The 24,141-nt window shown below is 47.7% G+C and overlaps 7 protein-coding genes across 7 annotated transcripts; 4 read left to right on the top strand and 3 right to left on the bottom strand.

The window, feature by feature from the left end:
- Positions 1–885: 885 nt before the first annotated feature.
- Positions 886–3,811, top strand: ABOM_007152 (Nrd1 complex RNA-binding subunit; the record flags this gene model as incomplete). Its single annotated transcript, XM_022534281.1, has 8 exons — positions 886–1,005; positions 1,088–1,333; positions 1,583–1,685; positions 1,833–2,879; positions 2,941–2,974; positions 3,026–3,194; positions 3,243–3,447; positions 3,504–3,811. 8 exons carry the CDS (start codon positions 886–888, stop codon positions 3,809–3,811), a joined length of 2,232 nt encoding a protein of 743 aa, XP_022387316.1.
- Positions 3,812–4,788: 977 nt separating this feature from the next.
- On the bottom strand, positions 4,789–6,409 carry ABOM_007151 (O-acetylhomoserine aminocarboxypropyltransferase/cysteine synthase family protein; the record flags this gene model as incomplete). The annotated part of the gene is made up of 6 exons (XM_022534280.1): positions 4,789–4,978; positions 5,037–5,605; positions 5,660–6,019; positions 6,076–6,159; positions 6,240–6,294; positions 6,360–6,409. 6 exons carry the CDS (start codon positions 6,407–6,409, stop codon positions 4,789–4,791), a joined length of 1,308 nt encoding a protein of 435 aa, XP_022387315.1.
- A 1,678-nt stretch (positions 6,410–8,087) lies between these two features.
- ABOM_007150 (MARVEL domain-containing protein) lies at positions 8,088–8,689 on the top strand (the record flags this gene model as incomplete). The annotated part of the gene is made up of 3 exons (XM_022534279.1): positions 8,088–8,172; positions 8,233–8,503; positions 8,581–8,689. The coding sequence occupies 3 exons, from the start codon at positions 8,088–8,090 to the stop codon at positions 8,687–8,689; spliced, it is 465 nt and encodes a 154-aa protein (XP_022387314.1).
- Positions 8,690–10,400: 1,711 nt separating this feature from the next.
- ABOM_007149 (putative arginine transporter) lies at positions 10,401–12,196 on the top strand (the record flags this gene model as incomplete). Its single annotated transcript, XM_022534278.1, has 2 exons — positions 10,401–10,608; positions 10,722–12,196. The coding sequence occupies 2 exons, from the start codon at positions 10,401–10,403 to the stop codon at positions 12,194–12,196; spliced, it is 1,683 nt and encodes a 560-aa protein (XP_022387279.1).
- Positions 12,197–13,953: 1,757 nt separating this feature from the next.
- ABOM_007148 (putative AMP-binding enzyme) lies at positions 13,954–17,615 on the top strand (the record flags this gene model as incomplete). The annotated part of the gene is made up of 7 exons (XM_022534277.1): positions 13,954–14,127; positions 14,183–14,438; positions 14,494–16,084; positions 16,139–16,219; positions 16,519–17,132; positions 17,214–17,306; positions 17,395–17,615. The coding sequence occupies 7 exons, from the start codon at positions 13,954–13,956 to the stop codon at positions 17,613–17,615; spliced, it is 3,030 nt and encodes a 1,009-aa protein (XP_022387280.1).
- A 263-nt stretch (positions 17,616–17,878) lies between these two features.
- On the bottom strand, positions 17,879–18,801 carry ABOM_007147 (WW domain-containing protein; the record flags this gene model as incomplete). The annotated part of the gene is made up of 3 exons (XM_022534276.1): positions 17,879–18,048; positions 18,108–18,652; positions 18,716–18,801. 3 exons carry the CDS (start codon positions 18,799–18,801, stop codon positions 17,879–17,881), a joined length of 801 nt encoding a protein of 266 aa, XP_022387271.1.
- Positions 18,802–19,876: 1,075 nt separating this feature from the next.
- Positions 19,877–23,365, bottom strand: ABOM_007146 (WD repeat protein; the record flags this gene model as incomplete). The annotated part of the gene is made up of 1 exon (XM_022534275.1): positions 19,877–23,365. One exon carries the CDS (start codon positions 23,363–23,365, stop codon positions 19,877–19,879), a length of 3,489 nt encoding a protein of 1,162 aa, XP_022387272.1.
- Positions 23,366–24,141: the final 776 nt, after the last annotated feature.

Below are 24,141 nucleotides of genomic sequence, written 5' to 3'. Positions count from 1 at the left end.
GGTGTTCAAAAGTAATCAAACTACGCTAGCAATATTGGCCTTAGGCTGAGGTAAATCCTTTACTATACAGTTCAATACTGTATTCTCTATTGGTTGTAGGTCACGTGGTATTGAATTGTATAGTAAAGGATTTATATCAGCCTGAGGCCAATATTGCTAGCGCAGTTTGATTCTGAGGTCATCATTGAGGCTTAGTAAGTAGACTTTTGGGAGGCTCCATCAACACGTGACATATGTTTAGAGCCTTAGGCACCAAACTGAAATTTCAAGGTTCAAGAGGTGAAATTGTGGGTTTACCGATTCAGGGTTAGCGCAACTTATGATTTTTCTCCTCACCTGACTAACTGCCTTGTCTACGGAAAATCACTCCTTCCTTACTACTTCTTTCACTTCACAGCATCACCTTCACGTCAACCTTTATCTACTCCTTTATTACATTTTTTGTTCTACACTGTAATCTATCACATCTGCCTTTCTTTTGATTTTCCTGACAACTTTCACCTTAGGACGTACCTTGTACACATACTCGCTCGCGAGTCGCAAAACTCCTGGACACCATCGCTTGGCTGTGTTCCAGCTGTAGGCGGAAGCCCCCCCTGGTCGCCAGAAATCCGCTCGTGGAATTCTGTAGTGCTACGACCAGAAGTCCGCTTAGGAACTTGTCTACGTCTTGAGATCCAAAAGCACAGCAGCTATCACTAAGAATCACTATCTTCTTGACCGAACTGGATCTCCCAGTAGAAACGACTCGTTGGCCCCTTCATACACCTAGCCGCTTATACTATATTATTTGAAGCGATAGGTTTTGTCAAAGAACTTCCTGGGAAAATCTATCAACCATATCCCCGTACTGGATCCCGGCCCCTCTAATACATACTATCAACAATGTCGTCTGCTGTAGCAGAACTGGACAATTATCTCCAGTCTATGCTTGCCCTTAAGCCTCCTGGTGTCTCAGGATCTAAGATCAACAGTATAACGTCGCTTTGCACCGCAAACGTTCAGGTATTGTATCCCTTCGGGCTTGGATTGACAAGGGCTATCATAGGAGTGAATGGCAAGCTAACAGAAATTCTTCCTTTTGCAGAATGAATCCGTTCTTATCCAGAAGATCTATACACACTTCAAGAAGGCTCCGGGAACACACAAGTTGGGCGTACTCTATGTCGTAGACTCTGTAACTCGACAGTGGGTAGAAGCAGCGCGCAAGGCAGGTCAGCCATCTGGTAGTGCCGCTCCTGATGGAACCTTCGCCGCTGGTGTTAACAGAGTGTCCGAATTACTACCTGTCTTGATGACTGATATCATAAACAACGCTCCTGAGGATCAAAAGGTACGCTCTAGATGCAAGATGCATACAGCTATCAAACTACCACACAACTTGCGGGCATGCGTACGGCCGATAAAAAGCGGAGATTTACGTTCAAATCCCGCCGTGTGGCCTGTATAAGATTTGATCTACGTATCTCCCGCTATATATCCCCCCTTTCTGCATAGAGCCCGCCGTTCCTTTTCTAGGTGTTTACTCTGTCAATCTGTGGCGAATAGTTCAACTTACGTATTCGATGGTCTCTTCATATAGGAAAAAATCAGGAAGCTGGTTGATATTTGGGAGCGTGGATATACTTTCCCCGCCCCCATGCTTGCCTCATTCAAAGAAAAACTAAACGCACCCGCAGCACACAGTAAGCTTGTTTCCCTTCCCTTCCATTTTATATGATATGCACGCCATTACGCCGTACCCCGACTTGGTTGTATAACCTAAGGAGCCATTGACGGCTCTTCCAAACGCCAATATAAGTGCAAACAGAATTCTGATATTGCTTCTATAGATGTTGAGTCCACTACACCTGAGGGTTCCCCAGCCCCAACTTACATTCCTCTTGGGGGTCCTCAGCAGTCGCAGCTACTGCCGCCATCTAATGGCGCAACCTCGACGATTCCTCAATCGGTGCCAGATACCTCTAGTATATTGAAAGCCCTCGCTGATATGGCCAAACAAAACACAGCGGCTCCCCCAGCGTCAGCAGCACCAGCAGTAGCACCGCAGTCTAATCCCCTTGGTACTTTAACACAGCAGAGTGCAGCTCCGCAGCCAGTGTCGTCATCCGTAGACCAGGCGTCACAATCCCAGAATGGGCAGGCTAGCGTAAACCCGTTTACTGCTGGGGCTATGGCGACACCTTTCGCGGCCTTGAGTAATGTCGCTCAAAACACGGCATTGGTACAACCGCAAAGCCAGAGTCAGACCCCAAATCCATTGACTGCGACACAGAATCCACTGGCTGCGCTACTGCCACAGGCTACTACAGCCCCAGCCCACCCCACTCCCGCTGTTGCGACCGATGCGCTGCAACAGCAACTCCAGCTCTTACAGCTCCTGGCCGCACAGGGAATTCCACAAGACCAGTGGGCCACCGCTCTGCAGATCCTTAGTCTGTCTAATGCCGCTAACATGGGCAACATGAATCCTACCCAGGCTGCTGGCTTTAACTTGCCAGGTCAAAATGTCAATGCCTGGGGCCGTCCCGATTCCCAATCACGTGAGTTCGACCGGGACCGTGAACGGGATCGTGACTATATGCGCTCACCTCCAGGCCAGTATCGTCGCCGTTCCCGGTCGCCAGGCTGGGATAGACGTCGCGATGTGTCTCCTCCTCGTCGCCGTGATAGTCCTGTCTACGGTGAGTACCATGGTGACTCTCCCGGTCGCAGGGGTGGTGATCCCCGCGGCCGGCGTGGGAATGATTATCGTCAGCGCAGCCCTCCTGGGCGTAGACGTCGTACTCCGTCTCCTCCTCGTAAGGACCCTACTCTGCCACCTCCCGGGCCCAAATTTATCGAGTGGGATTACTCCATCGGCCAAGGCAATATTAAAGGTCCGTACCGGTTCGATCGCAAACGCTTTGTTTCCGTCCTCTTAACTAACTTTCTATGCAGTTTTGAGTCGAACCCTCTTCGTTGGCGGTGTAACGTGAGTCGATGTCTGTGATTCTCCGCATCTCGGATTCTAACAGCCTAGTAGGTCATCGGAGGCGCACTTGCGCTCTCTATTTGGCAAATTTGGCATCGTCCAGACTTGCATTGTCAATATAGATAAACGTCATGCTTTCATCAAGATGATCAGCCGCCAGGATGCTGTGCATGCCCGTGAAGGTATGGAATCCTATAAGTCTGGAGACATGCAACTTAGAGTAAGTACGCCTCATCGTAATTAATGATCGAGTCTAATCAGTCTCCAGACTCGATGGGGTGTCGGATTCGGACCGCGTGACTGTAGCGACTACCAGACAGGCATTAGTATAATTCCGGTTGAACGACTTACGGAGGCAGATCGGAAATGGATGCTCACAGCTGAATATGGTGGGACCGGAGGCAGACCCATCGAGAGTGGTATGGTCGTTGAAGAGCCAGATATCGAGATCGGTGCTGGAGTCTCATCTAAAGGTTTGTTTATCTTACACTCGAACTTAGGAATACCACAAGTTGACTTATTCCTGTAGCTATCAGCAGGCGGATTGCAACAGACACCGGGGGCAAACGGGGTCCTATCTCATCCCGCACTCAGCAGGACCGCTTCCCCCGACCAGACCGGGACGGACCGTCGGCTAGAATGGGCCCTGGCGGTGGCCAACCCGATCGAGATATCGCCAATGCAAACAATGTCGGCGTTCCTCCTGCTGTGCCCGGCTTTGGCTTTTCCTTTCCAGGTATGCCCATGTTCCCTCCAGGGTTCATGATGGGAGGAGCACAAGCAGGAACATCTAGCGGGTCATCACAGCCCCCACCCCCGGGCCAAGGGGGCAACTAAGTTCTTGATCAAGTTCGACCTGATAAGGCAAATATTGCTACAGTGAAGACAACGTCTTTACTTCTTTCATTCAGCCTTTGTTTTGATACGAGCTTTATTTTTTATATTTCATTGTAAATCATATACGGAACATGGCGTTGGAACTCTCTTCCTCAAATCCTTCAAAGGCATATTCACATCAGTGGAAGTGATCTTCACCCCGTTTGAGTGGGTAATCGGACATTGTGGATACTGTCTTGTCTTCATGCGTGTGCTGGTACTCTCAGATGATGCCATTGGCTTAAATCCGAATGTTTCTTTGAGAAAATAGTGATGCGCCGCTTTCTTTCGTGCCTTATTTCCTTTTCATTTCCCTTGAACTTGGGCGGCTTAATGTGGTTTATTCTCTCCCGTATTCGAAAATCAGCAATGCAGTTGCATATCTGCACGGTGCACTTTTGTTTTACCCTTCAAATAATGTGGTGTCTGGCGATATGTTCGGGCATTCAATTCCCGTTTGTATTTAAGCCAAATAAATTTGTTGAAAATAGTTCTTAAGAGACTTCAATTTTGTGATGCTGTACCAGTACTTCCAAAATTACTGGACCATAGCAAGGGGTGAACACTGAAGAAAAGTGCCGTTTTACACATTACTAAGGCTGTTGTCATTTCCAACCCATAGATGGGGTTTAAAATACTACTTCGGTCATTACTATTTAGATCGGATGTACATACGTTGTTATATTATGTACAGTATATACGGAACATACGTACATACATACGTATCTGAGGAAATTGAAGATATTTTGACACAACCTTAGATTTTGCAAGTTCATACGTAGTGCCCGTAATAATTTGACTCATTCCTTAGCAAGCCTTACGTATATACACTCCAGGTCGATTCGCAAGTTTTCTCATATTGCCAGGTTACTTCAACGGCTCCCGATAACAGGTATAGACAGTCTATGGTGCGGCTGTCTCTTCATTGTAACTCCCTATTAGGTGCGTGCGGTACTGGAAATCTTGAATGACTGTTCGAAGTCGGCAATGATATCGTCAATGTGCTCAGTCCCGACGGAAATACGGATAGCGTCTTCAGTAACACCAGATTCAAGCCGTTCTTGCTCGGTCAGTTGCTCATGCGTCGTAGACCAAGGATGGATTGCAAGCGTTTTGGAATCTCCGACACTACCAGGTTGGTCAGCTAAAGATGTAGCAATTCGTAGTCACTACCTGAGGGACGTACTTAGCTAGATTGCTAATCAACTTGAATCCGTCGACGACCTCGCTTCCAGCAGCAGCGCCTCCCTTGACACCGAAGGATAAGACACCGCCATAGCCACGCTTCAGATAGCGCTTAGCGGTGCCATGGCTGGGATGATCCTCGAGTCCTGGATACGAAACCCAGCTCACGTTGTCATTTGTACGCAGCCAGTTCGCCAGAGCCAAGGCATTAACTGCATGTCGTTCAGCACGCAAGCTAAGAGTCTCCAGACCAAGGATTAGCTGCTGTGCGGCAAATGGATTCAGTGCTGACCCGAGATCCCGAAGGATCTCAACGCGGACACGAATTGCGAATGCTAAATTCCCGAAGGTCTCCCAGAACTTCAGGCCGTGGTAACCTTCGGACGGCTCCACAAATTGCGGAAATCGGACGCCATGTTTACCCCAATCGAATTTTCCGCTATCTATCACGACACCACCGATAGTGGTACCGTGGCCACCAATCCATTTAGTTGCACTGTGCACGACGATATCGGCACCATGTTCAATAGGACGGCAGTAGTAGCCACCGGCCCCGAAGGTGTTATCAACCTAGTCCATGGTCAACGTTTGCGCCAACCAATCACAAAATGCACCTATACATACTACCAAGGGCACACCTTTCTCATGAGCAACCTTGGCGATAGCCTCAAAGTCAGGCACATTATACCGAGGATTTCCAATCGTCTCGACATAAACGGCCTTGGTGCGGTCGTCAATTGCCGCACTGATATCCTCTGGTTTGTCTCCTTGGACAAATTTGGTGGTGATCCCTAACCGAGGGAACAAAACTTTGAATTGGTTGTATGTGCCTCCGTACAAGTTACTGGTTGAGACGATATTGTCACCTGCATGCGCAAGTGCTGAGATTGCCATGAACTGAGCCGCTTGGCCAGACGAGGCTGCTACCGCTGCAACACCACCTTCGAGAGCTGCAATACGCTTCTCGAACACATCGACTGTCGGCTGTGAGGAATTAGTGTGATTAGCTCGTTTACAGCTAGCGACCTTTCGTCACTTACATTCATGATACGGCTGTAGATATTGCCGAACTCTTTGAGGCCGAAAAGCCTGGCGCCATGTGCAGAATCATTAAATGTATAAGACTACAGATATTAGTATCGCTTAATAGACCACTATATACAACTGGATTGAAAGGAAAGGAGTACTCGGTGGGTAAACTAACCGTGGTCGCATAGATAGGCACAGCGCGAGCGTTGGTCGCAGGGTCAGGCTCCTGGCTTGGTGTCCATTAATACTCAGAATCCGTATAACCCGGTTTGGGACTGTGGGAATGAATATATACCCAGCATGAAGCTGAAGAGTTTCGAAATGAGGTTGTCGTGACTCAGCCATTAGTGCCTTTGAATGAAACAGCTGCTATCTTTTTGTAGCCGGAGTCTATTAAGGGTTAAGTTCGGTGTAGAGTTGGAACGCCAGCAGTTACTACTCAAGACTTCCAGGAGAGCTCTCAAGGTGGAAAAGATAACTACGTTGCTTTTGAATGTGCGGGGATAAAATAGCAACAATACTACGCAATTACGATGGCGTGATCGGTCAAGGTGGGAGGGGGAGGGGGGAAGAAAAGGAAAAGAAACGAAAAGAAAGAAAGCACAAAGAAGCATGCCTATACCTCTATACAGCCGAGAAAGATAGGGCGAGTATTTACCCCTTTTGCTGACCACAATCTCTACTGGAGCTATGGTGATTTGATACCAGGTAAGGCTACATTTGTATCTTTAACAACTTCCACGGGTGTACATGCGTATGTACATAATTGTAGTAGAGACCAATCCATACAGACGGTACGGGAGTACGTACTTAGGCTCATAACATGTTTTCCAGGAACCGAACTACCTATGCATACGTACAACCCCTCATAACACTCGATCCCGAGAATATGTGGGGAAAGGGATTGGGGCTCGTGTTTGTGCGGAGGGAAAGAATAACATAGGTACCTGTACCGAAGATTAGCATCATACAATTCCGCAGAAGGCGTCCAAATATAAATTCAACGGTGGGAATCTCGATGTTTCAGTGACGCTGAATTACCAGTTACGTAGTGCTAGTACAGGTATCCTTACGTACGAAGTGAAGGAATAATTCCCCATAACCTTGTTGAGTGAATCGGTACTTCAAGGTAATTTGCCATGGATTAGTACCAGTACCACAGCACAGTACTCCGAGGGGAACCCCAAATAATTGAGGCCATTTTACACCGTAGGTAATAGTAGTCACGTTTTCTGCCCTGCAAGTATACTAACATAAGTACTAGTAGTATGTACATGTACTAAACATATGTACATACCAAAGTCTATACTTTAATCACAGTAGGAGAACCTGCTACTAACAAGTAGATCCTTGTCACATTCAATCAGAATTTGCCAACAAACCAGTCTGCATGCCCTCTTAAATTAGTATCTCATGAGATCATTGTCGCCCACTCCTCAGCCAATCCTTCGCGCTCACGAATGCGCCCTGAGGCGCTTGTCGTCATAGGCAGCCATATTGATGATCACAAGCTTCCACCAAACGAGCCCCCAATAATTCAGTCATGGAGGAATGGCCCGCTTGTAAATGTCGGTCAAGTCCTTCTCCCTTGAATACCAGGGAACTTTTTCACAATCTTCTGCTTTTCGTATAATAAGCGACCATATAAACAAGGTAGTTACTCGAGGCGTCCACCCGACGCAGATATTCACCTCCAGGTCGGCCGAAAAATCTTTACCAACTCGTCCTGCGCCGCGAGCTGAAAACTAGGGCAAGGAATATCTTGAGAGAGCATCGAGGGTACAGTTTCCTTGCCGAAAAACGGCAAGAGATCTTCGACAACAAAGTTTACCACATGCTCTTAAAAACCACAGGCCTTGCTACATATTTCTTTCCAACTTTCTGTTCTCCTCAGATTCGTTAGATACCTAATCTTAACGGAACGGCAGCGGCTACATTGCCAGGCATTGTGTCGCTGTTCTCATCCCGATTGCATTGTGGCCTACGAGAAAGGGCCAAAGACGCTTACCACCTGCTGGCCGCGATGGCTCTGGATTTTCCCTGGATTTATCCTGTTCGGGTTGTTCAAGTGATTTTTGCGATCATCACCCTTGGTTTGACCGCATACAGTTAGTCGCCTTCTTATCGCTAATATAGCAAGCTGAAAGGACACTGACTCCCAAGAATAGTCGTCAGCGTGTACAATCATGACACCGTCAATTTCATGCTTTTCAATAGCATTTGGACGGCTTTCTTCGCAACGCCGTACCTCGCCCTTGCACCTGTGCACTTCCCCCAAATTGCACATCGCTTCGTTATACCAGCCGTAGAAGCGATCACGATGGTTTTCTGGTTTGCAGGGTTCGTTGCCTTGGGTGTTCTGCTTCCTGCTCCTAGGTTCTGTCACTGGAGCGCCTGCAACTGTGCTCAGGCAGCCACGGTATTTGGAGCATTCGAGTGGTATGTCGTCCTTGGTTGAGAATGACTTGTGGCATTATAAAGCCACTGTAATATCGATTGCTAATATAAGTATACAGGGCTTTGTTTGCGGCCACGACAGTAGTGGCTGTTCTCGGTGCTTTGCGTACCAGGTCAAGCACTAGTACGAAGCCTGCCCCTCAAACCACTACTCACGTTGGCGTCTAAGCGGAATAGTAGCGGTGATGCCGTGAGCTGCCTCTAAGCGATTAGGACCAGTTTCCAGATGATAGTATGTTATGAAGCTCAACATTGGGTGTTGCATCATATATGTTACGGTATCTGCGCTAACCCCGGTCGATTCGATTCAATGATAATGTTTATAATGAAAGGAGTGCCGAATTATGAAGAAAGCCAAAGGGAACCCGATAACTTGAGGAAGAAGAACAGGCGCCAGTTGGTTTGCGATAGTCTATCCTAATATGTCTTGCAACTTGACCAGTTTACCTCTGATGGCTCGCTTTTGAGCCTTTTGAGTTATCACTGTTCTTCGGTGGATGCCCCTTTGGTTTACCCTTGTATATAGTTAGATGTGAAGCTCTTTGGGACGAATTAATACCTATGTATGTGTCTATGCGTGGTCAATGTATGATCTTCATTTCACTAACTCTGTAGCAGGAGTTGGGTGATGGAGTTCTGAAGTGGCTATAATTGTGCCTGTGTCATCGTGATCGCATGTGCGAGTTTTAAGGTGATAGAACACTGGTAAGAGATCTTGCTGGATGTATGTAGTCATAGGCTTATCGTGCATCAGATCCTATTGATTTATTTTATAGTTCTGCATGTACAAAGGATAGAGATCACTGCAGAACATGCATAGATACAAGATATCGGATTCAAGCATGAATCGAGGGATCTCCTTGGTACCTAGGTCAACTTAAGGTAGGTACTATCCGCTTCGGAGGAGGATGAGGCTATTAATTAGGGTTCTTTTTCCTACTTCGGGAATTCAGTCCCCGACCACAGCTAAGGGATGGAAAGAAACATTTAAAGGGCCAGACCACCCCAGAGTTGGACTCCTCGAAGATACTAGTATTACTAGATATACTTACAGGGCCCGACTCCTTTACCGCTAAAGAATTAAGCATTTGTTAGCATGAGCATGAATTGAGAGAATAGGACAATTTGGTACGGTTTCTCCTTTCCCGCCACCGCAGGACCCAGAATTCATCTATCGTCACAGACTTACGAGAGAAAATTTTTTTTCCTCTGCCCACAATTTCCTATCAACGGCCCACTTCGAGATGGGGCGCCTCAGGAAAATATTCGCCGCCGCCAACGTCGGGTTTCGTGCGGAGGATGGAAAAGTTTTCAGCGGTTGAGTGCCACAGCAAGTTCGACTAGAATCTAACCTTCCAATGGATTAAAAATCTGTCCTTCCCTGTGAGGTTTTTTATTTTTTTTTTTTCCCCTCTTCTCCGGCTAGAAGGTATCATTATTATTACCATTATTATCAGTCATTAGGGTTATCTATCTGCCTCTCTTAGCCTCTCTTAGCCTATCTTACCAGCGTTACATCCATTGCACTGAGAAGGCCTCCATCTCTCCCCTCACTTTAATCATTCTTTTTACATAACATTTTCTGGTCGTGCACACATAATCGCTTGTTTCCCATTGCTGTTATCTCCAACACCCCCAAAGGAGCAGTTCTATGCTCGACGCCTACGACAACCACTGTACCCCGTTCCTCTGGGTTGAGCTAGTTTGCTCCACAAAATAAAAAGGCTCTGCCCGCTGGAGTGTAGTGGTGACTCAAAAATTCCGGTGGAGCCAGCTCTTCCAACCTTTTCCTCACCTAGAACCTTTCGACTTTCTGCATCTCACGACTTGCTCTTTGGCCTAGCCTCACCCTCTGCTATTGGACTGTCTAGGTCCAAACATGGCCTTCGAGGACGGGTTTAACGTCACGCCAAAATCCGAGAGAAAAGAAGCAATGGCCAACGATGAGGCCTTTCAGGTCAATGCTACCACCCCGTCCGATTTGAAGGACGTGGACTGCGAGAAGCATGGCGCTACTCGCGAGTCGAATCCAGTCCCGGATCTAAAGCGCCAGCTCAAAAGCCGGCATCTGCAAATGATTGCCATTGGTACAGAGATCTTCTCATACTCCCCCCCCTTTCCTCCTACTCCTCCTCGCCTCATGCCTGTCGTTATTTATTGGGACTCGCCCACGGAAAGTAACCTTGCTGACTAGAATCAGGTGGTACAATTGGTACAGGTCTTTTTATCAGTAGCGGCACCGCCATAGGTACAGCAGGCCCGGTGGGCGCTTTGATTGCATATCTCTTCGTCGGCTCTATTGTGTTCTCCGTCATGCAGGCCCTGGGCGAAATAGCAAGTTATCTGCCAATTCAAGGAGCGTTCACGTCCTACGCAGCTCGATTGATTGACCCCAGTCTTGGCTTCGCTATGGGATGGATCTATTGGTTTTCCTGGGCCAGTACCTTTGCCCTAGAATTGACTGCGACGGGCTTGATCATACAGTTTTGGGACAAGGATATCAACATCGCCATTTTCATTGCAGTGTTCTGGGTGGTTATTACTTGTTTCAACTTCCTACCCGTTAGCTTTTACGGTGAGCTGGAGTTCTGGTTTGCTAGTATCAAGGTGATCACGGTTGTTGGATTTATGATCTTCGCAATTTGTATTGATGCAGGGGCTGGTGATAAAGGGTACCTGGGATTCACCTATTGGACTAATCCAGGTCCATTCGCACCTTACGCCGATGTTTCTCCAGACTCAACAGCCAAATTCGTGAGCTTTTGGGCTGTGCTTATTCAGGCGGGGTTCTCATACCAGGGCACGGAATTGGTTGGTATTGCAGCAGGTGAAACTGAAAATCCCCGCAAGACCATTCCTTCTGCGATCCGCAAGACTTTCTACCGCATCCTGTTCTTCTTTGTATTGACCATCTTCTTCATTGGCCTGTTGGTACCATACACCAACGAGGACCTTGTTAAGGATGGAAACGATGCAAACTCTTCGCCGTTCGTCATTGCGGCCAGACTTGCAGGCGTCAAGGTCTTGCCTCATATCATCAATGCCGTCCTGTTAACCGTTGTGCTTTCCGCTGCCAACTCCAACGTCTACAGCGGTAGCCGTATCCTAATCGGTTTGGCTCAAGAAGGGCTTGCCCCGCGCTGGTTCAAGAAAACGTCGAAAAAGGGAGTGCCGTACTACGGTGTCATGTTCACTGCAGCTTTCGGCTTGCTCGGTTTCATGAATGTGTCTAATGCTGGTAGTACGGTGTTCAACTGGCTTCTCAACATCGCGGGCGTGGCGGGCTTCATCACTTGGTGTTCCCTAAATGCCTGCCATCTTGCGTTCATGCGAGCTCTGAAAGCTCGCAATATGTCACGTGACCTTCTTCCCTTTAAAGCGATGTGGCAGCCCTGGTATTCCTGGTATGGGCTTTTCTTCAACACGTTGATTATTTTGACTCAAGGTTTCACTGCTTGGATTCCAAGTTTCAGTGTAACGGATTTCTTTATCGCCTATATCAGCTTGATTCTCTTCGTGGTACTCTATCTGGGACATAAAGTCTTTTATCGGACGTCGTTTGTTCCCCCACTCGAGGCCGATATCGACACGGGTCGAGTTTCTCTTGAAAACGAATCATGGGAAACCACCACCACGAAGTGGTATCAAAGGATCTTCCGCTCGTTTCGAGGTTAAATGAGACGTTTGAATAACCCACGGGAGTGTCACTGGCACTTTCGGGCGATCCCAAGTCTTTCCCTTATAATATCTATTTTGATTTGCTTCTTTTGCACATAGGAGACGAGCACATTTATATATATGTTTGTGTGTGTTACATATACATATCTTTGAGCAGGCTGCTCGCTGTCGACTCAAAGGAAACCGGACTTGCATAGTGGGACGATAGATGAGGGAGTCACTTATCCATAGGTTCTTCAGGTTGATTCATGACCCTCCGTTTTGTACAGTATTTGATCTTTCCCTAATTGTTTGCATGGCATGGAGTTTTGGTTGATTGGCTGTGATATACTACCTCTGATCTCGAATCAAAGAACAAACTGATTTCAACTTTTCACTCAAGAATGCTTTCATTGGCTACATAGCGATGGCTGGGTAAACGAGCACCCTATTACTTCGTACCTAGGTAAGAAGCCATCAGGAGAATGCAAAGTTCATGTGGTCCGGGGGAACTTCACATGGAATTCACCACATGCGAAGGCCGATCAAGGCACATACACCTTTCATACAGACATTTCAATTCGTAGAAGGGGCAGATTCCCCTCTTTATCTCTTATTTCCAATTTTTTTTTTCCACCATGCTTTTGTGGTTTATTTGTGAAGATGAGCTCCTTATGGGGCAATCCAATCAAAACAAATCAATCAAGGTCAAGTGGGTAAAAAAAAAAACCAGATAAAGAAACCCATTCACTTCTGTAGGGACACGAAGTGGTAGTACTCGGTTAAACCACAAAGCATGTGAGAGAAGGTAAGGCATCACGGGATGGATGATCTTTATGCAACTTAATTTGGATGTATTGCCCCTAGTACATCTAGAATCTTACAATACATATGTCAATGTGAGTAATTTATGACGTCAGCCAGCTCTCGGAGAGGGTTACTATTTATCGTCATGGGGGCCCCGGAAGATACTCCAGATAAAGAAAAGTAGTAGAATACGTAGAAAGAAAGACACTAACGAATACACAGTAGATACATACTCCCGATTCGGCCGAAAAGCCCGAGGAATAATAGGATGGGCTCTAGTCGAGAAGCACAGACTATACCGCTCCGGTCACAATGGCCTCGGCACTTTCAACAGATGGTGAAATGCAGAATAATAATAACTAATCGCTCTGGATCCCCCCAAAATATATCATGGAAACCCACACCGCCCACCTTATCGGACTAAATTGGAGGGAGATGTACGGAGTACCTACCATGTAACCCATAGGTCCCTCCCCGGACTCAATTGAACCGGGTAAGTGCCGAGGTTCGTTTCACATCGTGTGGAGGCAAAGAGACATCGTGGGTATAGCTCGGCCACTCAGCGCTCTACTTTTTCCCCATGGCTTGGGGACCCCCAAACTTTCCGCCAGGTCCATACTTCTCCTTAACCATTTCCTTTCCTCTCTCTTCTACTCTTTATCTCTTTTTCTTCAAACCGCCTCCCAGCCGGGTAGTACCTTCTTTCAGCTGTTATCTTCGGCTTACTCACTGACGCTCACCTTGGTTCGAAAGGGCAGCGGCTCGCAAATTCCACTTACGGAAACCAGAAACTCCCCTCTCACAACCTTGGATCGGTATCTGCCAGCGCTTCCTGGGCCTGAGTATTGGTATGATTAGATTTTGCCCTTGACATCGAGATAACATACATGGCTTCGATTTCATGTAGAAGACTATATACATAACTAACTCTCCCAGGTTATTTGTCAACGTAGGTCGCAACTGTCGCAATGTTCTTTAGCCAACAGCCCGTCCACCTCGCTCGTGCGGACGAGTTGAGGCAAGAGCCTCCAAAGGGCTCACCGTATTCGGTGGCCCTTCCTGGGACTGAGCAGCCTGGGCGGAGTAGGGTCTACCGTGCCTATTTTGCACAAAAGGAACTCGTGAGGACATTGGATCCACAGGTCAGTGTACGTTTCAGAGCCTGGCGCGGCTTAGTATTGACATCTCTCTTGTTAGGTTCTCACTGCGCATGACCTCTTCGACTCGACCGCAAACCGAGTACCGAAAAATCATTGCCTGGGATGGCGCCCGTACAACCCGACAACAAAGGCCTTCGGCCCATACCAGTGGCTAGATTACCAGACGGTTCAAAAGCGGCGGGCTGATCTCGGTGCTGGGTTGGTAGAACTGCACCACAAACACAATTGTCATCGTCCTGGCCAGTACGGTATCGGACTGTGGTGTCAAAATCGCCCAGAATGGCAAATTACAGGTATCTGATTGCTTTCTGTTCCCTGTCCTTAGATGGCGCTAACTAGGTGTTACAGATCTGGCATGCATGTCTCAAGGTTTGTATTCCGTATCAATCTATGATGTCCTTGCCTCAGACGCAACCGAGTATATTATAAACCATGCAGAGCTGCACTGTGTCGTTACCTCATTGCCGCATATCCCAACTTTGCTCAAGCTGAAGCCTCTCCTACCCAATCTGAAAATTATCATCAGCTTGGATCCTCTTGATGGTGGCGAACAAGTTGGCCATTCAAAGCGATCCCTTTTAGAGTCAGTGGCTGCTGGACAAGACGTCTCGATTTATACGATAGATCAAGTTGAGGAACTCGGTGCCACTTCGAATCGCCCTTACAATGCCCCTAAGCCTTCCGACATCGTCACCATTAACTATACCTCTGGTACTACGGGCCCTCCAAAGGGTGTTGTGCTGACGCATGAGAACGCCGTTGCAGCCACTGCGGGGGCTCTTGTTACTACCCAGCAGGCCGCTGGTGATACATTAGCATCATATCTTCCGTTAGCTCACATCTATGCACGTTTATCAGAACATGCAGCTTTCTGGGCGGGTGCCCGGATCGGCTACTTCCATGGGAATATCGTGGAGCTGGTCGATGACCTTAAGTTGCTGAAGCCCACCGGGTTTATGTCGGTTCCCCGTCTTTATAGTCGATTTGGGAACGCCATTCGTGCCTCAACTGTGGACCAACCAGGTTTCAAGGGCGCGTTGTCGAGACATGTCGTTTCGACCAAGACAGCCAACCTGAGGAATCCTGATCCCTCTAAGGCCACTGTTAAACATGCCTTGTATGACCGGATATGGTCCAAGAAGGTCGCTGCTGCCCTAGGCTTAGAACGTACGAGAATGATGGTCTCCGGCTCTGCGCCCCTCGATCCTTCTCTCCACAACTTTCTCAGAGTTGCTACCGGTGCTGATCTCGTCCAGGGTTATGGTTTGACTGAGACGTACGCCATGGCGTGCGCCCAGTCTTCCAAAGATCTGACCGCTGGCAACTGTGGACGCCTGGCACCCTGCACGGAAGCGTGCCTGGCGTCTCTTCCTGACATGGATTACTCTGTGGAGGATAAACCCTATCCTCGTGGTGAATTACTTCTCCGAGGCACAAACGTTTTCAAGGAGTACTTCAAGAATCCCGAAGAGACTGGCAAGGCCATCACTGAAGATGGATGGTTCCGGACAGGCGATGTCTGTACAATAGATGAAATGGGCCGCATTATTATCATTGACCGCCGGAAAAATGTCCTGAAGCTAGCCCAGGGAGAGTACATCTCACCAGAGCGGTTGGAGGGCGTTTATCTTTCCGAGCTGGGGTACTTTGCGCAGGGCTATATCCATGGTGATAGCGTTCAGACATTCTTGGTTGGGATTTTCGGGGTCCAGCCTGATGCATTCGCTGCATTCGCCAGCAAAGTGCTCGGCCATTCCATCAGTGAGACCGATGTTGAAGGCATTAGGTCTGTATTGAATGACGATAAGATTAGAAAGGCAGTGCTGAAGGACCTCGAGAGAGTTGCGAAGAAGCACAAGCTGGCAGGCTACGAGAGGGTCAAGAACTGCTCTTTGATGCTTGATCCGTTCACGGTTGAGAATAACCTGTTAACACCAACGTGAGTTCTTTTGACCATCATCAAACCGTTATGTACTAATTGTGCCGGGTGTAGACTAAAGCTGAAGCGCCCCCCGGTGGTGAAGCAGTATCGCCAGCTTCTGGATGAGCTCTACGCCCAAGCTACGGCGGAAGAGTCAGCTCCCAAAGCCAAGCTATAAACTTGTACTTTCATCGTATTTTTTTTTCTAGATATTATATCACCAGCCTTTTATGTATTGGAGCAGTTGGCACGGGCAACTGACTCTGGGCGCTGTACATACAACCCGATTGAACTATTCTTCCTGTGCAATTTACAGCTTGTGACATAATGATAAGGATGTTAGCATTCCGCTAGATCTGGGATGTTGGTCATTGCCTAGAAATGTAGTTTGTTTTCATGTGGGTAGAAGAGTAAGAGGCCATGTGATCTCGGGCCATTGCAGACTTGTCTAGTTGGGGAGCTTGGCAACACTCGTCCTTGCCATCTTCCAGATGCATATGGACAAATTGCACCAAGTGGTCAAATTTTCAACCAACAGTTGCAGCCCTTTTCCTAAGAACCATGCGCCTGTTCCACTCCTCCACCTCCTCTCTCCTTGTCCTCCTCTCCTCCGTTGTGGTGACATCCGCCTTGACGGTCGTTATTCCCCCTTCAAATCTTCTTCCCAACCCCAATGCTCTCCCATCCGGCACGCACGCGACTCTTACGTCCATACCACCGTCAACGCAACCCAAGACTGGCCATGCCTCTCCTCACTCATTGACTGCCCCGCTGACGCGCTCCGCGACCTTCATCCTCCAGGGCCTGTACTCCACGGGGAAGCCCGAGTCTTACCTGCTTGATGTCCGATCCGCAGAATACGTTTTCACGCCCTACCGGGTCGATGTCGCTGCAGACGGTACGGTGCTGGGCGTTTGGGAGACATTTCGTGGGAACCCATGGGAGAACCGTGGCGCGGAGAGATACATCCTCGATGCTGCTTCTGTGGATGCGACCAAGTTGTCTGAAGTGGTAGTGGAAGCTAAAGTTCTAGCTAGAAGAGGCTTCTACGAGGAACGATCTAAATGTGAGCATCCCTGGGAAGGGAAAGTTTTTAGTTTGAAGTATACTTGTTGTTTTCAAGACGCTAATGGATTTATCGATTTAGTCTCGCCTCTTGCTTTGTTTAAGAACCCTATGATCTTGCTCGCCCTAGTTGCTCTGGGGTTTACATTCGGAATGCCGAAGTTGATGGAGAATAGTAAGTTCAATATCATAGCCATTTCCCTGTGTGGCGCAATCATGGATGTGTTTACAGCGCATACTTGCCCTTACTTATATCTCTCTAGTGGATCCCGAGATGCGTGCCGAATTCGAAAAACACTCTCGGGCCTCTCCTATCTCCGGTGCAACTCGGAGTGCCATCACCGGTGGTGGTGGTGCACCAGGCAACTTCGATTTCGCAGGGTGGATGGCTGGCGCCCATCCGAGACCAGCAGGTCCAGAGCCCGCTGGCCTCCAGGGAGTAGCGACTGGCAGAGAAGGTGGAAATGCACGAAGACGAGGATAAGCGAAAGCATTTGTTTGAGCAATAAAGACATCCGGGTCAATCTATGGCATTAATCATATCCTACTGGGATTCAATCAAAGCCTAAGAATTAAGATAAACCTAGAAGCAATTGTGAATCCCTACCATAAAAAGGCATAATAAGCAACGCACGCAACCATCATCGCGACTCTAATAGTACATCCCTCTGCATGGCCGTCTACCAGGCAAAGAAAAAGACGGGGGAGGGAAAGAGAATACAAGAACATGCAGAAAACATGGTAACATCAGAAATCACCGAAGTCGCCACCGCCAAAGTCATCATAACCGCCAGAGCCGTAATCATTATAGTCATGGTCATTCAAAGCTTCTGCCAACAAAGCACCCCCGAGCAAACCACCACCTACACCTAAAGCTGCAGCTCCCGCGGTTCCCATACCGCCACCATGGCGCCGCGCTGGTTGTGTCACTGCGGGATAATAACCCGGTTGGGCCGGATAGGAAGGATAGCCATACCTGCGGGTTGTTGAGGATAGAAACCATATACGCCTGGAGGATACCCGTTTGGCTGTGACTGCTGCGAAGATGGCCTTTCATGATTTCCACCACTGCCACTGGATGCTTTCCCCATCAACTTGCTCAGAAAACCCCTGCTCCTCTTCTGCTCTGGATCGGTTATTTGTTGCGAGGGGGTTGAAGACGACCGGTATCCAACTAACTGCGGCTGTGAGGCTTCTGTATAGTAGTCTGCAGCGGCTCCAGGCTGTGCTTGCTGTCTCGGGCTTCTACTGATACGAGCATGAGCATCTTCCTCCGCTTGTAACTGAGCAGCTAGTCGGGCATCGCTGTCCAGAGAACTGCTTCTGGCGCCGGCCTGGTTGTAAGGATTATTCGAGCCCAGGCTTTTCTTCTCGTTTGCGCCATGTACTACCGACGGATTCGTAGGCCCAGACTCTTCATATGAGGGAGGTGCTTCGCTAGGAGGGGCATGCAGTTCCTCTTGTGCCGGTCCTTGAGGGGATTCCCATTGGGACTTGCCAGTACGCAGATTTACAAAGAACCTTTTGACGTGGTTAATACCAACAGATAATTGAGCTGTAGGGCCAAGCGATGGAAACACTTACCATTGTTTATATCGATCATCGAACTGAGCCTTCCACCCCTCCGGGACAGCCGGAGGCGGGGGTCCTGGAGGCGGGGCGAACGACATTAATAACTGACACTTTCTAGGGGTGCTTGCGTTTGTCTCTGTTTTAGGAGAAATGGACTGCTTAATATCTAGTGAGCAGCTCTCGACTTAAGCACGAGGTGGTCGTGTAGATGCCTTGTACTTTTCATTCGCTCATTATATAGATAACTTGTACTGTACGTAATGCCCCAGTGGCGGTGCTCAGCCACGTGATAATAAAGGTTGCCGCATTTATAGATGAATTGCTTCTGAATTAATCCGGCATACGCCATGTGTATTGATTACTTGTTAGTGTTCGTGGTGTTGCCACTCGCCCCCTAATTCCTAGTATTTGTAGCGGGGCTTCTTTGTTTATACTGCGGAGTATATACATAGAATATGTAGATTGCCTATACATAGTAGAGATGGTGTATAGAGATCATTATCTGTCGATGCATTTGGGGTATTGATTAGACCATTATAACAAACGACGAAAATCTCGAATCAGCAATGTCTATGCAAGGTCATCATCATAGCTATGTACTGATAATTATATAATTACCCTAAGAAAAGCAAAGTACTTTGAAAGCACTGAATGGTAGCCACTTACTAATCTAGACAAAAATAAACCCAATGGTTTTTGTAAGGCACCTAAATAGTAGGTAACAGTTGAAGCCCTTAGGACCTGGTGCGCTACTCGATACCTTCTAGGGCTCGCGAGACATGCTGGTCTTTTGGCAATCCTTGTTGTCACCTAACCCTTAGATTGGGTCTTACAGTCTTGACTAAGCCGCACTAGAATGATTCTAATTTTTGTCGTTCTTTCTTTGTTTCACTGGGTGAGGGCATTGGAGTTCTTACCTTGCCATTTTATATCTCATGTCAGCATAGCCGCTGGTTTTCACTGCTAGATATGCAAATATAGAAAAACTGTGGAACTACTTAATCCTCGTTTGAGAGATTTATCACATCAGCTGCATATTCTACCTACAAGCTATCGGTATCTACACATCCCAGTAGTGTCATCAATATCATATATGGAATGCAAGGTGAGTAGCAAACTCTTTCAGGTTACTGTCGGCCAACTGGCACAGTACATCACCCGGCTGCTACAAGACTACACATCAGCATCGTGGAAATTGGGGTCTATTTGGCCACTAGACGGCCACCAGTGATCATCTTCCAACCCCTCTAGTAGATGCTCAAGTCCAGAGTAGCCCTCTGTATCTCGAGTAGTGGGAAAGGCCAGGCCTTCGTTTGGCGGCTGCGCACACTCCGTATCACTGTCACCCGTAAGATCTATGATTTCGATATTTGCATTTTCAATGATGGGATGCTTTGATTCTGCAGCTAGTCGCTTGAGCTTGACCGGCGCTGTCCAGAAACCATCACCACTGCACCAGTCGCTAAGGACGCCCCTACGTTTCGTATAATGGCCAAGTTCCAACCTTTTCCTTTTATTCAAGTGCTGCACGTTGCGAATCTGGGCGAGCTGTCTCTGGCATTCGATTTCTCTCCGCAGTTGATCATTTAAGCCAGGTCGAAGAGCAGGGGGAGCACCGTCGAGCTGCCTTAGCTGCCATTCCTCCTTCAACTTTGTCTGTCCGAGTTGATGGTCAGGAGTATTATCTGGACGGGCCCATGCCGCGTAAGGTCCATTATAATGAGGGCCTTGGCCCACACCATAAATAGGGTGGCGTGAAAGATGACCATCTAAGATGGCCTTACGGGCAGCCATGGTACCCGACTCGGAATCAGAATCATGCCCAGCAAATGGCACTTGAGAAGCACGATTGAATTTAAAAGACAAGCTCTTATCGGCAAGGGTGTCAGGGGATAATAAATGAAGACCCCCGGCAGCATCGCCGATCAACAGATTGGATCTATCCGGCGAAAAAACTCCGGACATGATCTCCTCCCCAAAAGAAGCAACATTTTGAACAAAAGCATCATCAGGAGATCTCAATACGTCCCAGGTTTTCAAGATACCATCTGATGCTCCAGTATAGAATTGGGTTACCGAGTTTCCCCACAATGCCAATCTTACCCCAACATCTGCTTGCTCTCTAGGAAGGGTTTCATCTATTTGATTGAGCGGCTCACCATGTTGAAGTTTGTGCAATACAGTGTCCGGGTTTCGCGTGTCCCACACGTAGGTGATCCCATCAGTACAGCTGGCTGTCACATAATTCGAATTGCCTGGGCAGAAAGTCACATCGTTTATGTCCAAGGCAGGGCACTCAAGTTCCATGGTACACATTTTGGAGATGAGTGGTGAATATAGACGGACCACAGACCTGGTGTTCTTAGAACTCAACAGAGTCGTACCACCTCCTCTTGCGGAGCTTGCCGTAGCAAATAATGGAAGAGATGGATGCCACTTTACATCAAAGATGTTTTGTGAATTTGGGCTTAACTGTATTGGAGTGGATGATGCTTCGGCTATATGCCATGCTGCAAGAAGACCATTCTGGGTCACACCATCGCCCTTTTCAGACATCCCAGCGATTAGTATCTCTTTTGTTATTGGGATGGTACCCCAAGCCAGAGACGTTGGTATAAGGTCAATTTCTCTTTTAGAGCGCTGCCGAGGCAAATCCAAGACATTGTACGTTGACTCATCTAGTTGCCAGAGACCGACGGATTGAGTCCCTGTCGCTAGTACATTGTTTGCAAAGTTGGACCGAGCCATAACTTGAACTTTAGAGTCATGGTCAAGTGTCTTGTAGCAAAATGCCCTGTGATTAGGGAATCTCCAAAGTTTAACAGTCTTGTCATAACTAGCAGTATAGAGTGTATCATCGAACCATTGGCAAGCTGTTACACTCATAAACAGACGATGATCATTCATAGTTCCCCTTGAAAGCCCCGGCGGACGAGGGCTCCAATGCCCTGGTAATTCCTCCAGACTATCAGTGGTCAAATCCCCGAGAATCAGATTATTCCCTCGGTTGTATTCCATGTTATGTTCATCACATTGAGCTGTTGCACCTGCCGCAAACTTAGTTCCATCAGGAGACCACGCCAGTACTATAACATCGTTTGAGGCTCCTTTCCAAGTCTTTGAAAGCTCGAGGTTGCTCAAAACACGAGAACTGATCTGCCGACTCACAGCGCAACCTAGCTCACGATCCTGTAAGAGCTTGTTTATATTGCCAGATGCTTGAGCATTCTTGCGTGTTGTTAGGCTGCTACCCTCCAATTTAACAGCCTTGATGACAGATGGGACAGATGGGAGATTGCCTTTCTTGGCGTCGGCAATTAATGCTTCTATATCTGCGTACTGGCGCCGACCTAACGCAGATGCAGATAATAAACAGCCTGACAGTCTATGTATTTCCTCGACTGTATGGCCGTGTTGATCGCTTGAGGTGGAAGGGCCTTCATTCCTTTGTTTCTCTTGTGACCCCAGGAGTCGCATTGCGAGCCGCCTAGCACGTCGTAGCTCCCTCGTGCAAGGATTTGATGCCAATATTTCTAAGAGTAAAGCATTGCTATCGCTCACTTCTTCGATCGAGAGTAACTTAGACAACTTCAAAATGGACGAAATCTTCTTGAAGGACTTAGGGTGTATATTGAAGGTGGATGCGACATGTATGAGTTGATCGGTAAGAGCAATGTCTGGAGCAGAACGCCATTGGCATCCACTAAATGACAGCAAGTTTAGCACCGCGGTCATTTCCTTTAGGTCAAAATCGAAATGAAGGATGTTGTCTGGCGCCAAGTCCTCTCCCTTTAGTCCCTTAGCATAATCGGCTGGGTTATGTGCTGGGCGATAACGTGCATGTCCGACATTCTTAAAGTCATCCAGTGTTTTGAAGGGTGACTTGAGTATTTGTACTGTAGGTGAGGAGTAAATAACAGAGTATTGCATATGACCGATATGCTGGCTATCTTGGTAGCAAGGAGGAGTTGAAAGATCACATGAACAGGAACGGTCGAGACGCTGTTGTGGCTGGGCTGAATTGGTCATTATATCGACATCCTCATTACCGGAACGCTCCTCTTCAGATTCAAAACTAAACAGCTTGAGTTTCTTGTAGTAATTTATAGGGCCGGTTCTTGACCGTGCGGAACGTCTCGTACTTGGTGCCTTGTCATTGTTTCTGGGAGGGGATTTCCTGTCGCTTAACAAGTATGGTGAGTAAGTTGCCTGCCGGACATTATTGGAATTATCTGATTGTTTCCTTTTCGTTGTAGGTAACACAGAGTCTGTTTCACTATCGTTCCCTAAACTAGGGGTTGTCCGTGAGCTTCTTAGGCGAGGGTGACGAGCCGAGTACCGTCGTCCTGCTGACGGGACTGTGTGGTTATCTGGCACAGACTCAAGTGCAGAGTCATCTGAAATAACATATACTACTTGAGGATCACCACCGAGCGACCCAGAACTATGTTCAGTTTTTGAACTGGAAATCTTCTGCGAAGTGGCTGTGTTTCCACTATGGGGCCCTTGGGTTTCAAGAGAGGAATGCCTCATAAACTGTGAAAGTAAATTCTGAGCTTCCTCTATTATAGATGGGTCGTCAGATCCGATCCGAACAGAACCTGAGCGAAGACTGGACTGGGACCTGAAGTCTCGATGGCTCATATGTTCGGGTGGAGACATATTCAGCGTCATCTGGGGTGCGTTCTCGATTCGAGGACGCTAGATCGCCAAGGATGAGTATTTGAGATGTGTAGGAACCACCTATACATTAACATTAGCACATTTGGACCGGTATTACCGATAAAGCGCTTACGCATACTTCAACAGAAGGTGCATGTAGAAGCGTCGTATAGATTAGATTACTCTGGGTATCACTTAAAGTTTCACTAGTGAAAGCCACAGTGAGAACCGACTGGATAATACTAACGCCCAGAGAAGGAGGGGTCGAAAATCTCATAAGCAGCAGCCTCCAGAGTAGTCCAGCCAGTGTATGGAGGGTAATGTTAGATGAACATTCGATCTTGCGCATCTAAAATAATGACATGCAAGCGTCTATGGCATTACATAAGGTGGTCATGCAATCCGGGCCTTCAGTGAGCTGAACAAACCAAGGAAAAGTTAAGGAAATATAGTGACAAGAAGAGAAGATGGAGGATGAAGATGCGGCAGTTGCGCTTGGTCAATGGTTACTAGTGAATTAGGATTTTGAAACCTTAGAAGTCAATGCTGTAGCGGAGATTAAGAAGCAACAGAGCTCCTTGTCTCAAAGAAAACAAGAGCTGGAAGAGTTCCTTCAGGACTGAGTGAATCTTGAGGATATCAATCAGTTAATCATGATCCCAATGCTTAGCAACCAACGCGTGAACGCGCAGGTTCACGAGGTGCTCTTTACCCCAAAGCAGAAGGCGGTGATTGTCTTAACCTGTATTGTGGACATGCCGGGATGTACCCGTGAC

Source organism: Aspergillus bombycis (genome assembly GCF_001792695.1).
Source record: "Aspergillus bombycis strain NRRL26010 chromosome Unknown contig00068, whole genome shotgun sequence".
Taxonomy (NCBI): Eukaryota; Fungi; Ascomycota; class Eurotiomycetes; order Eurotiales; family Aspergillaceae; genus Aspergillus; species Aspergillus bombycis.
This window is presented reverse-complemented; position numbering and strand designations above follow the sequence as displayed.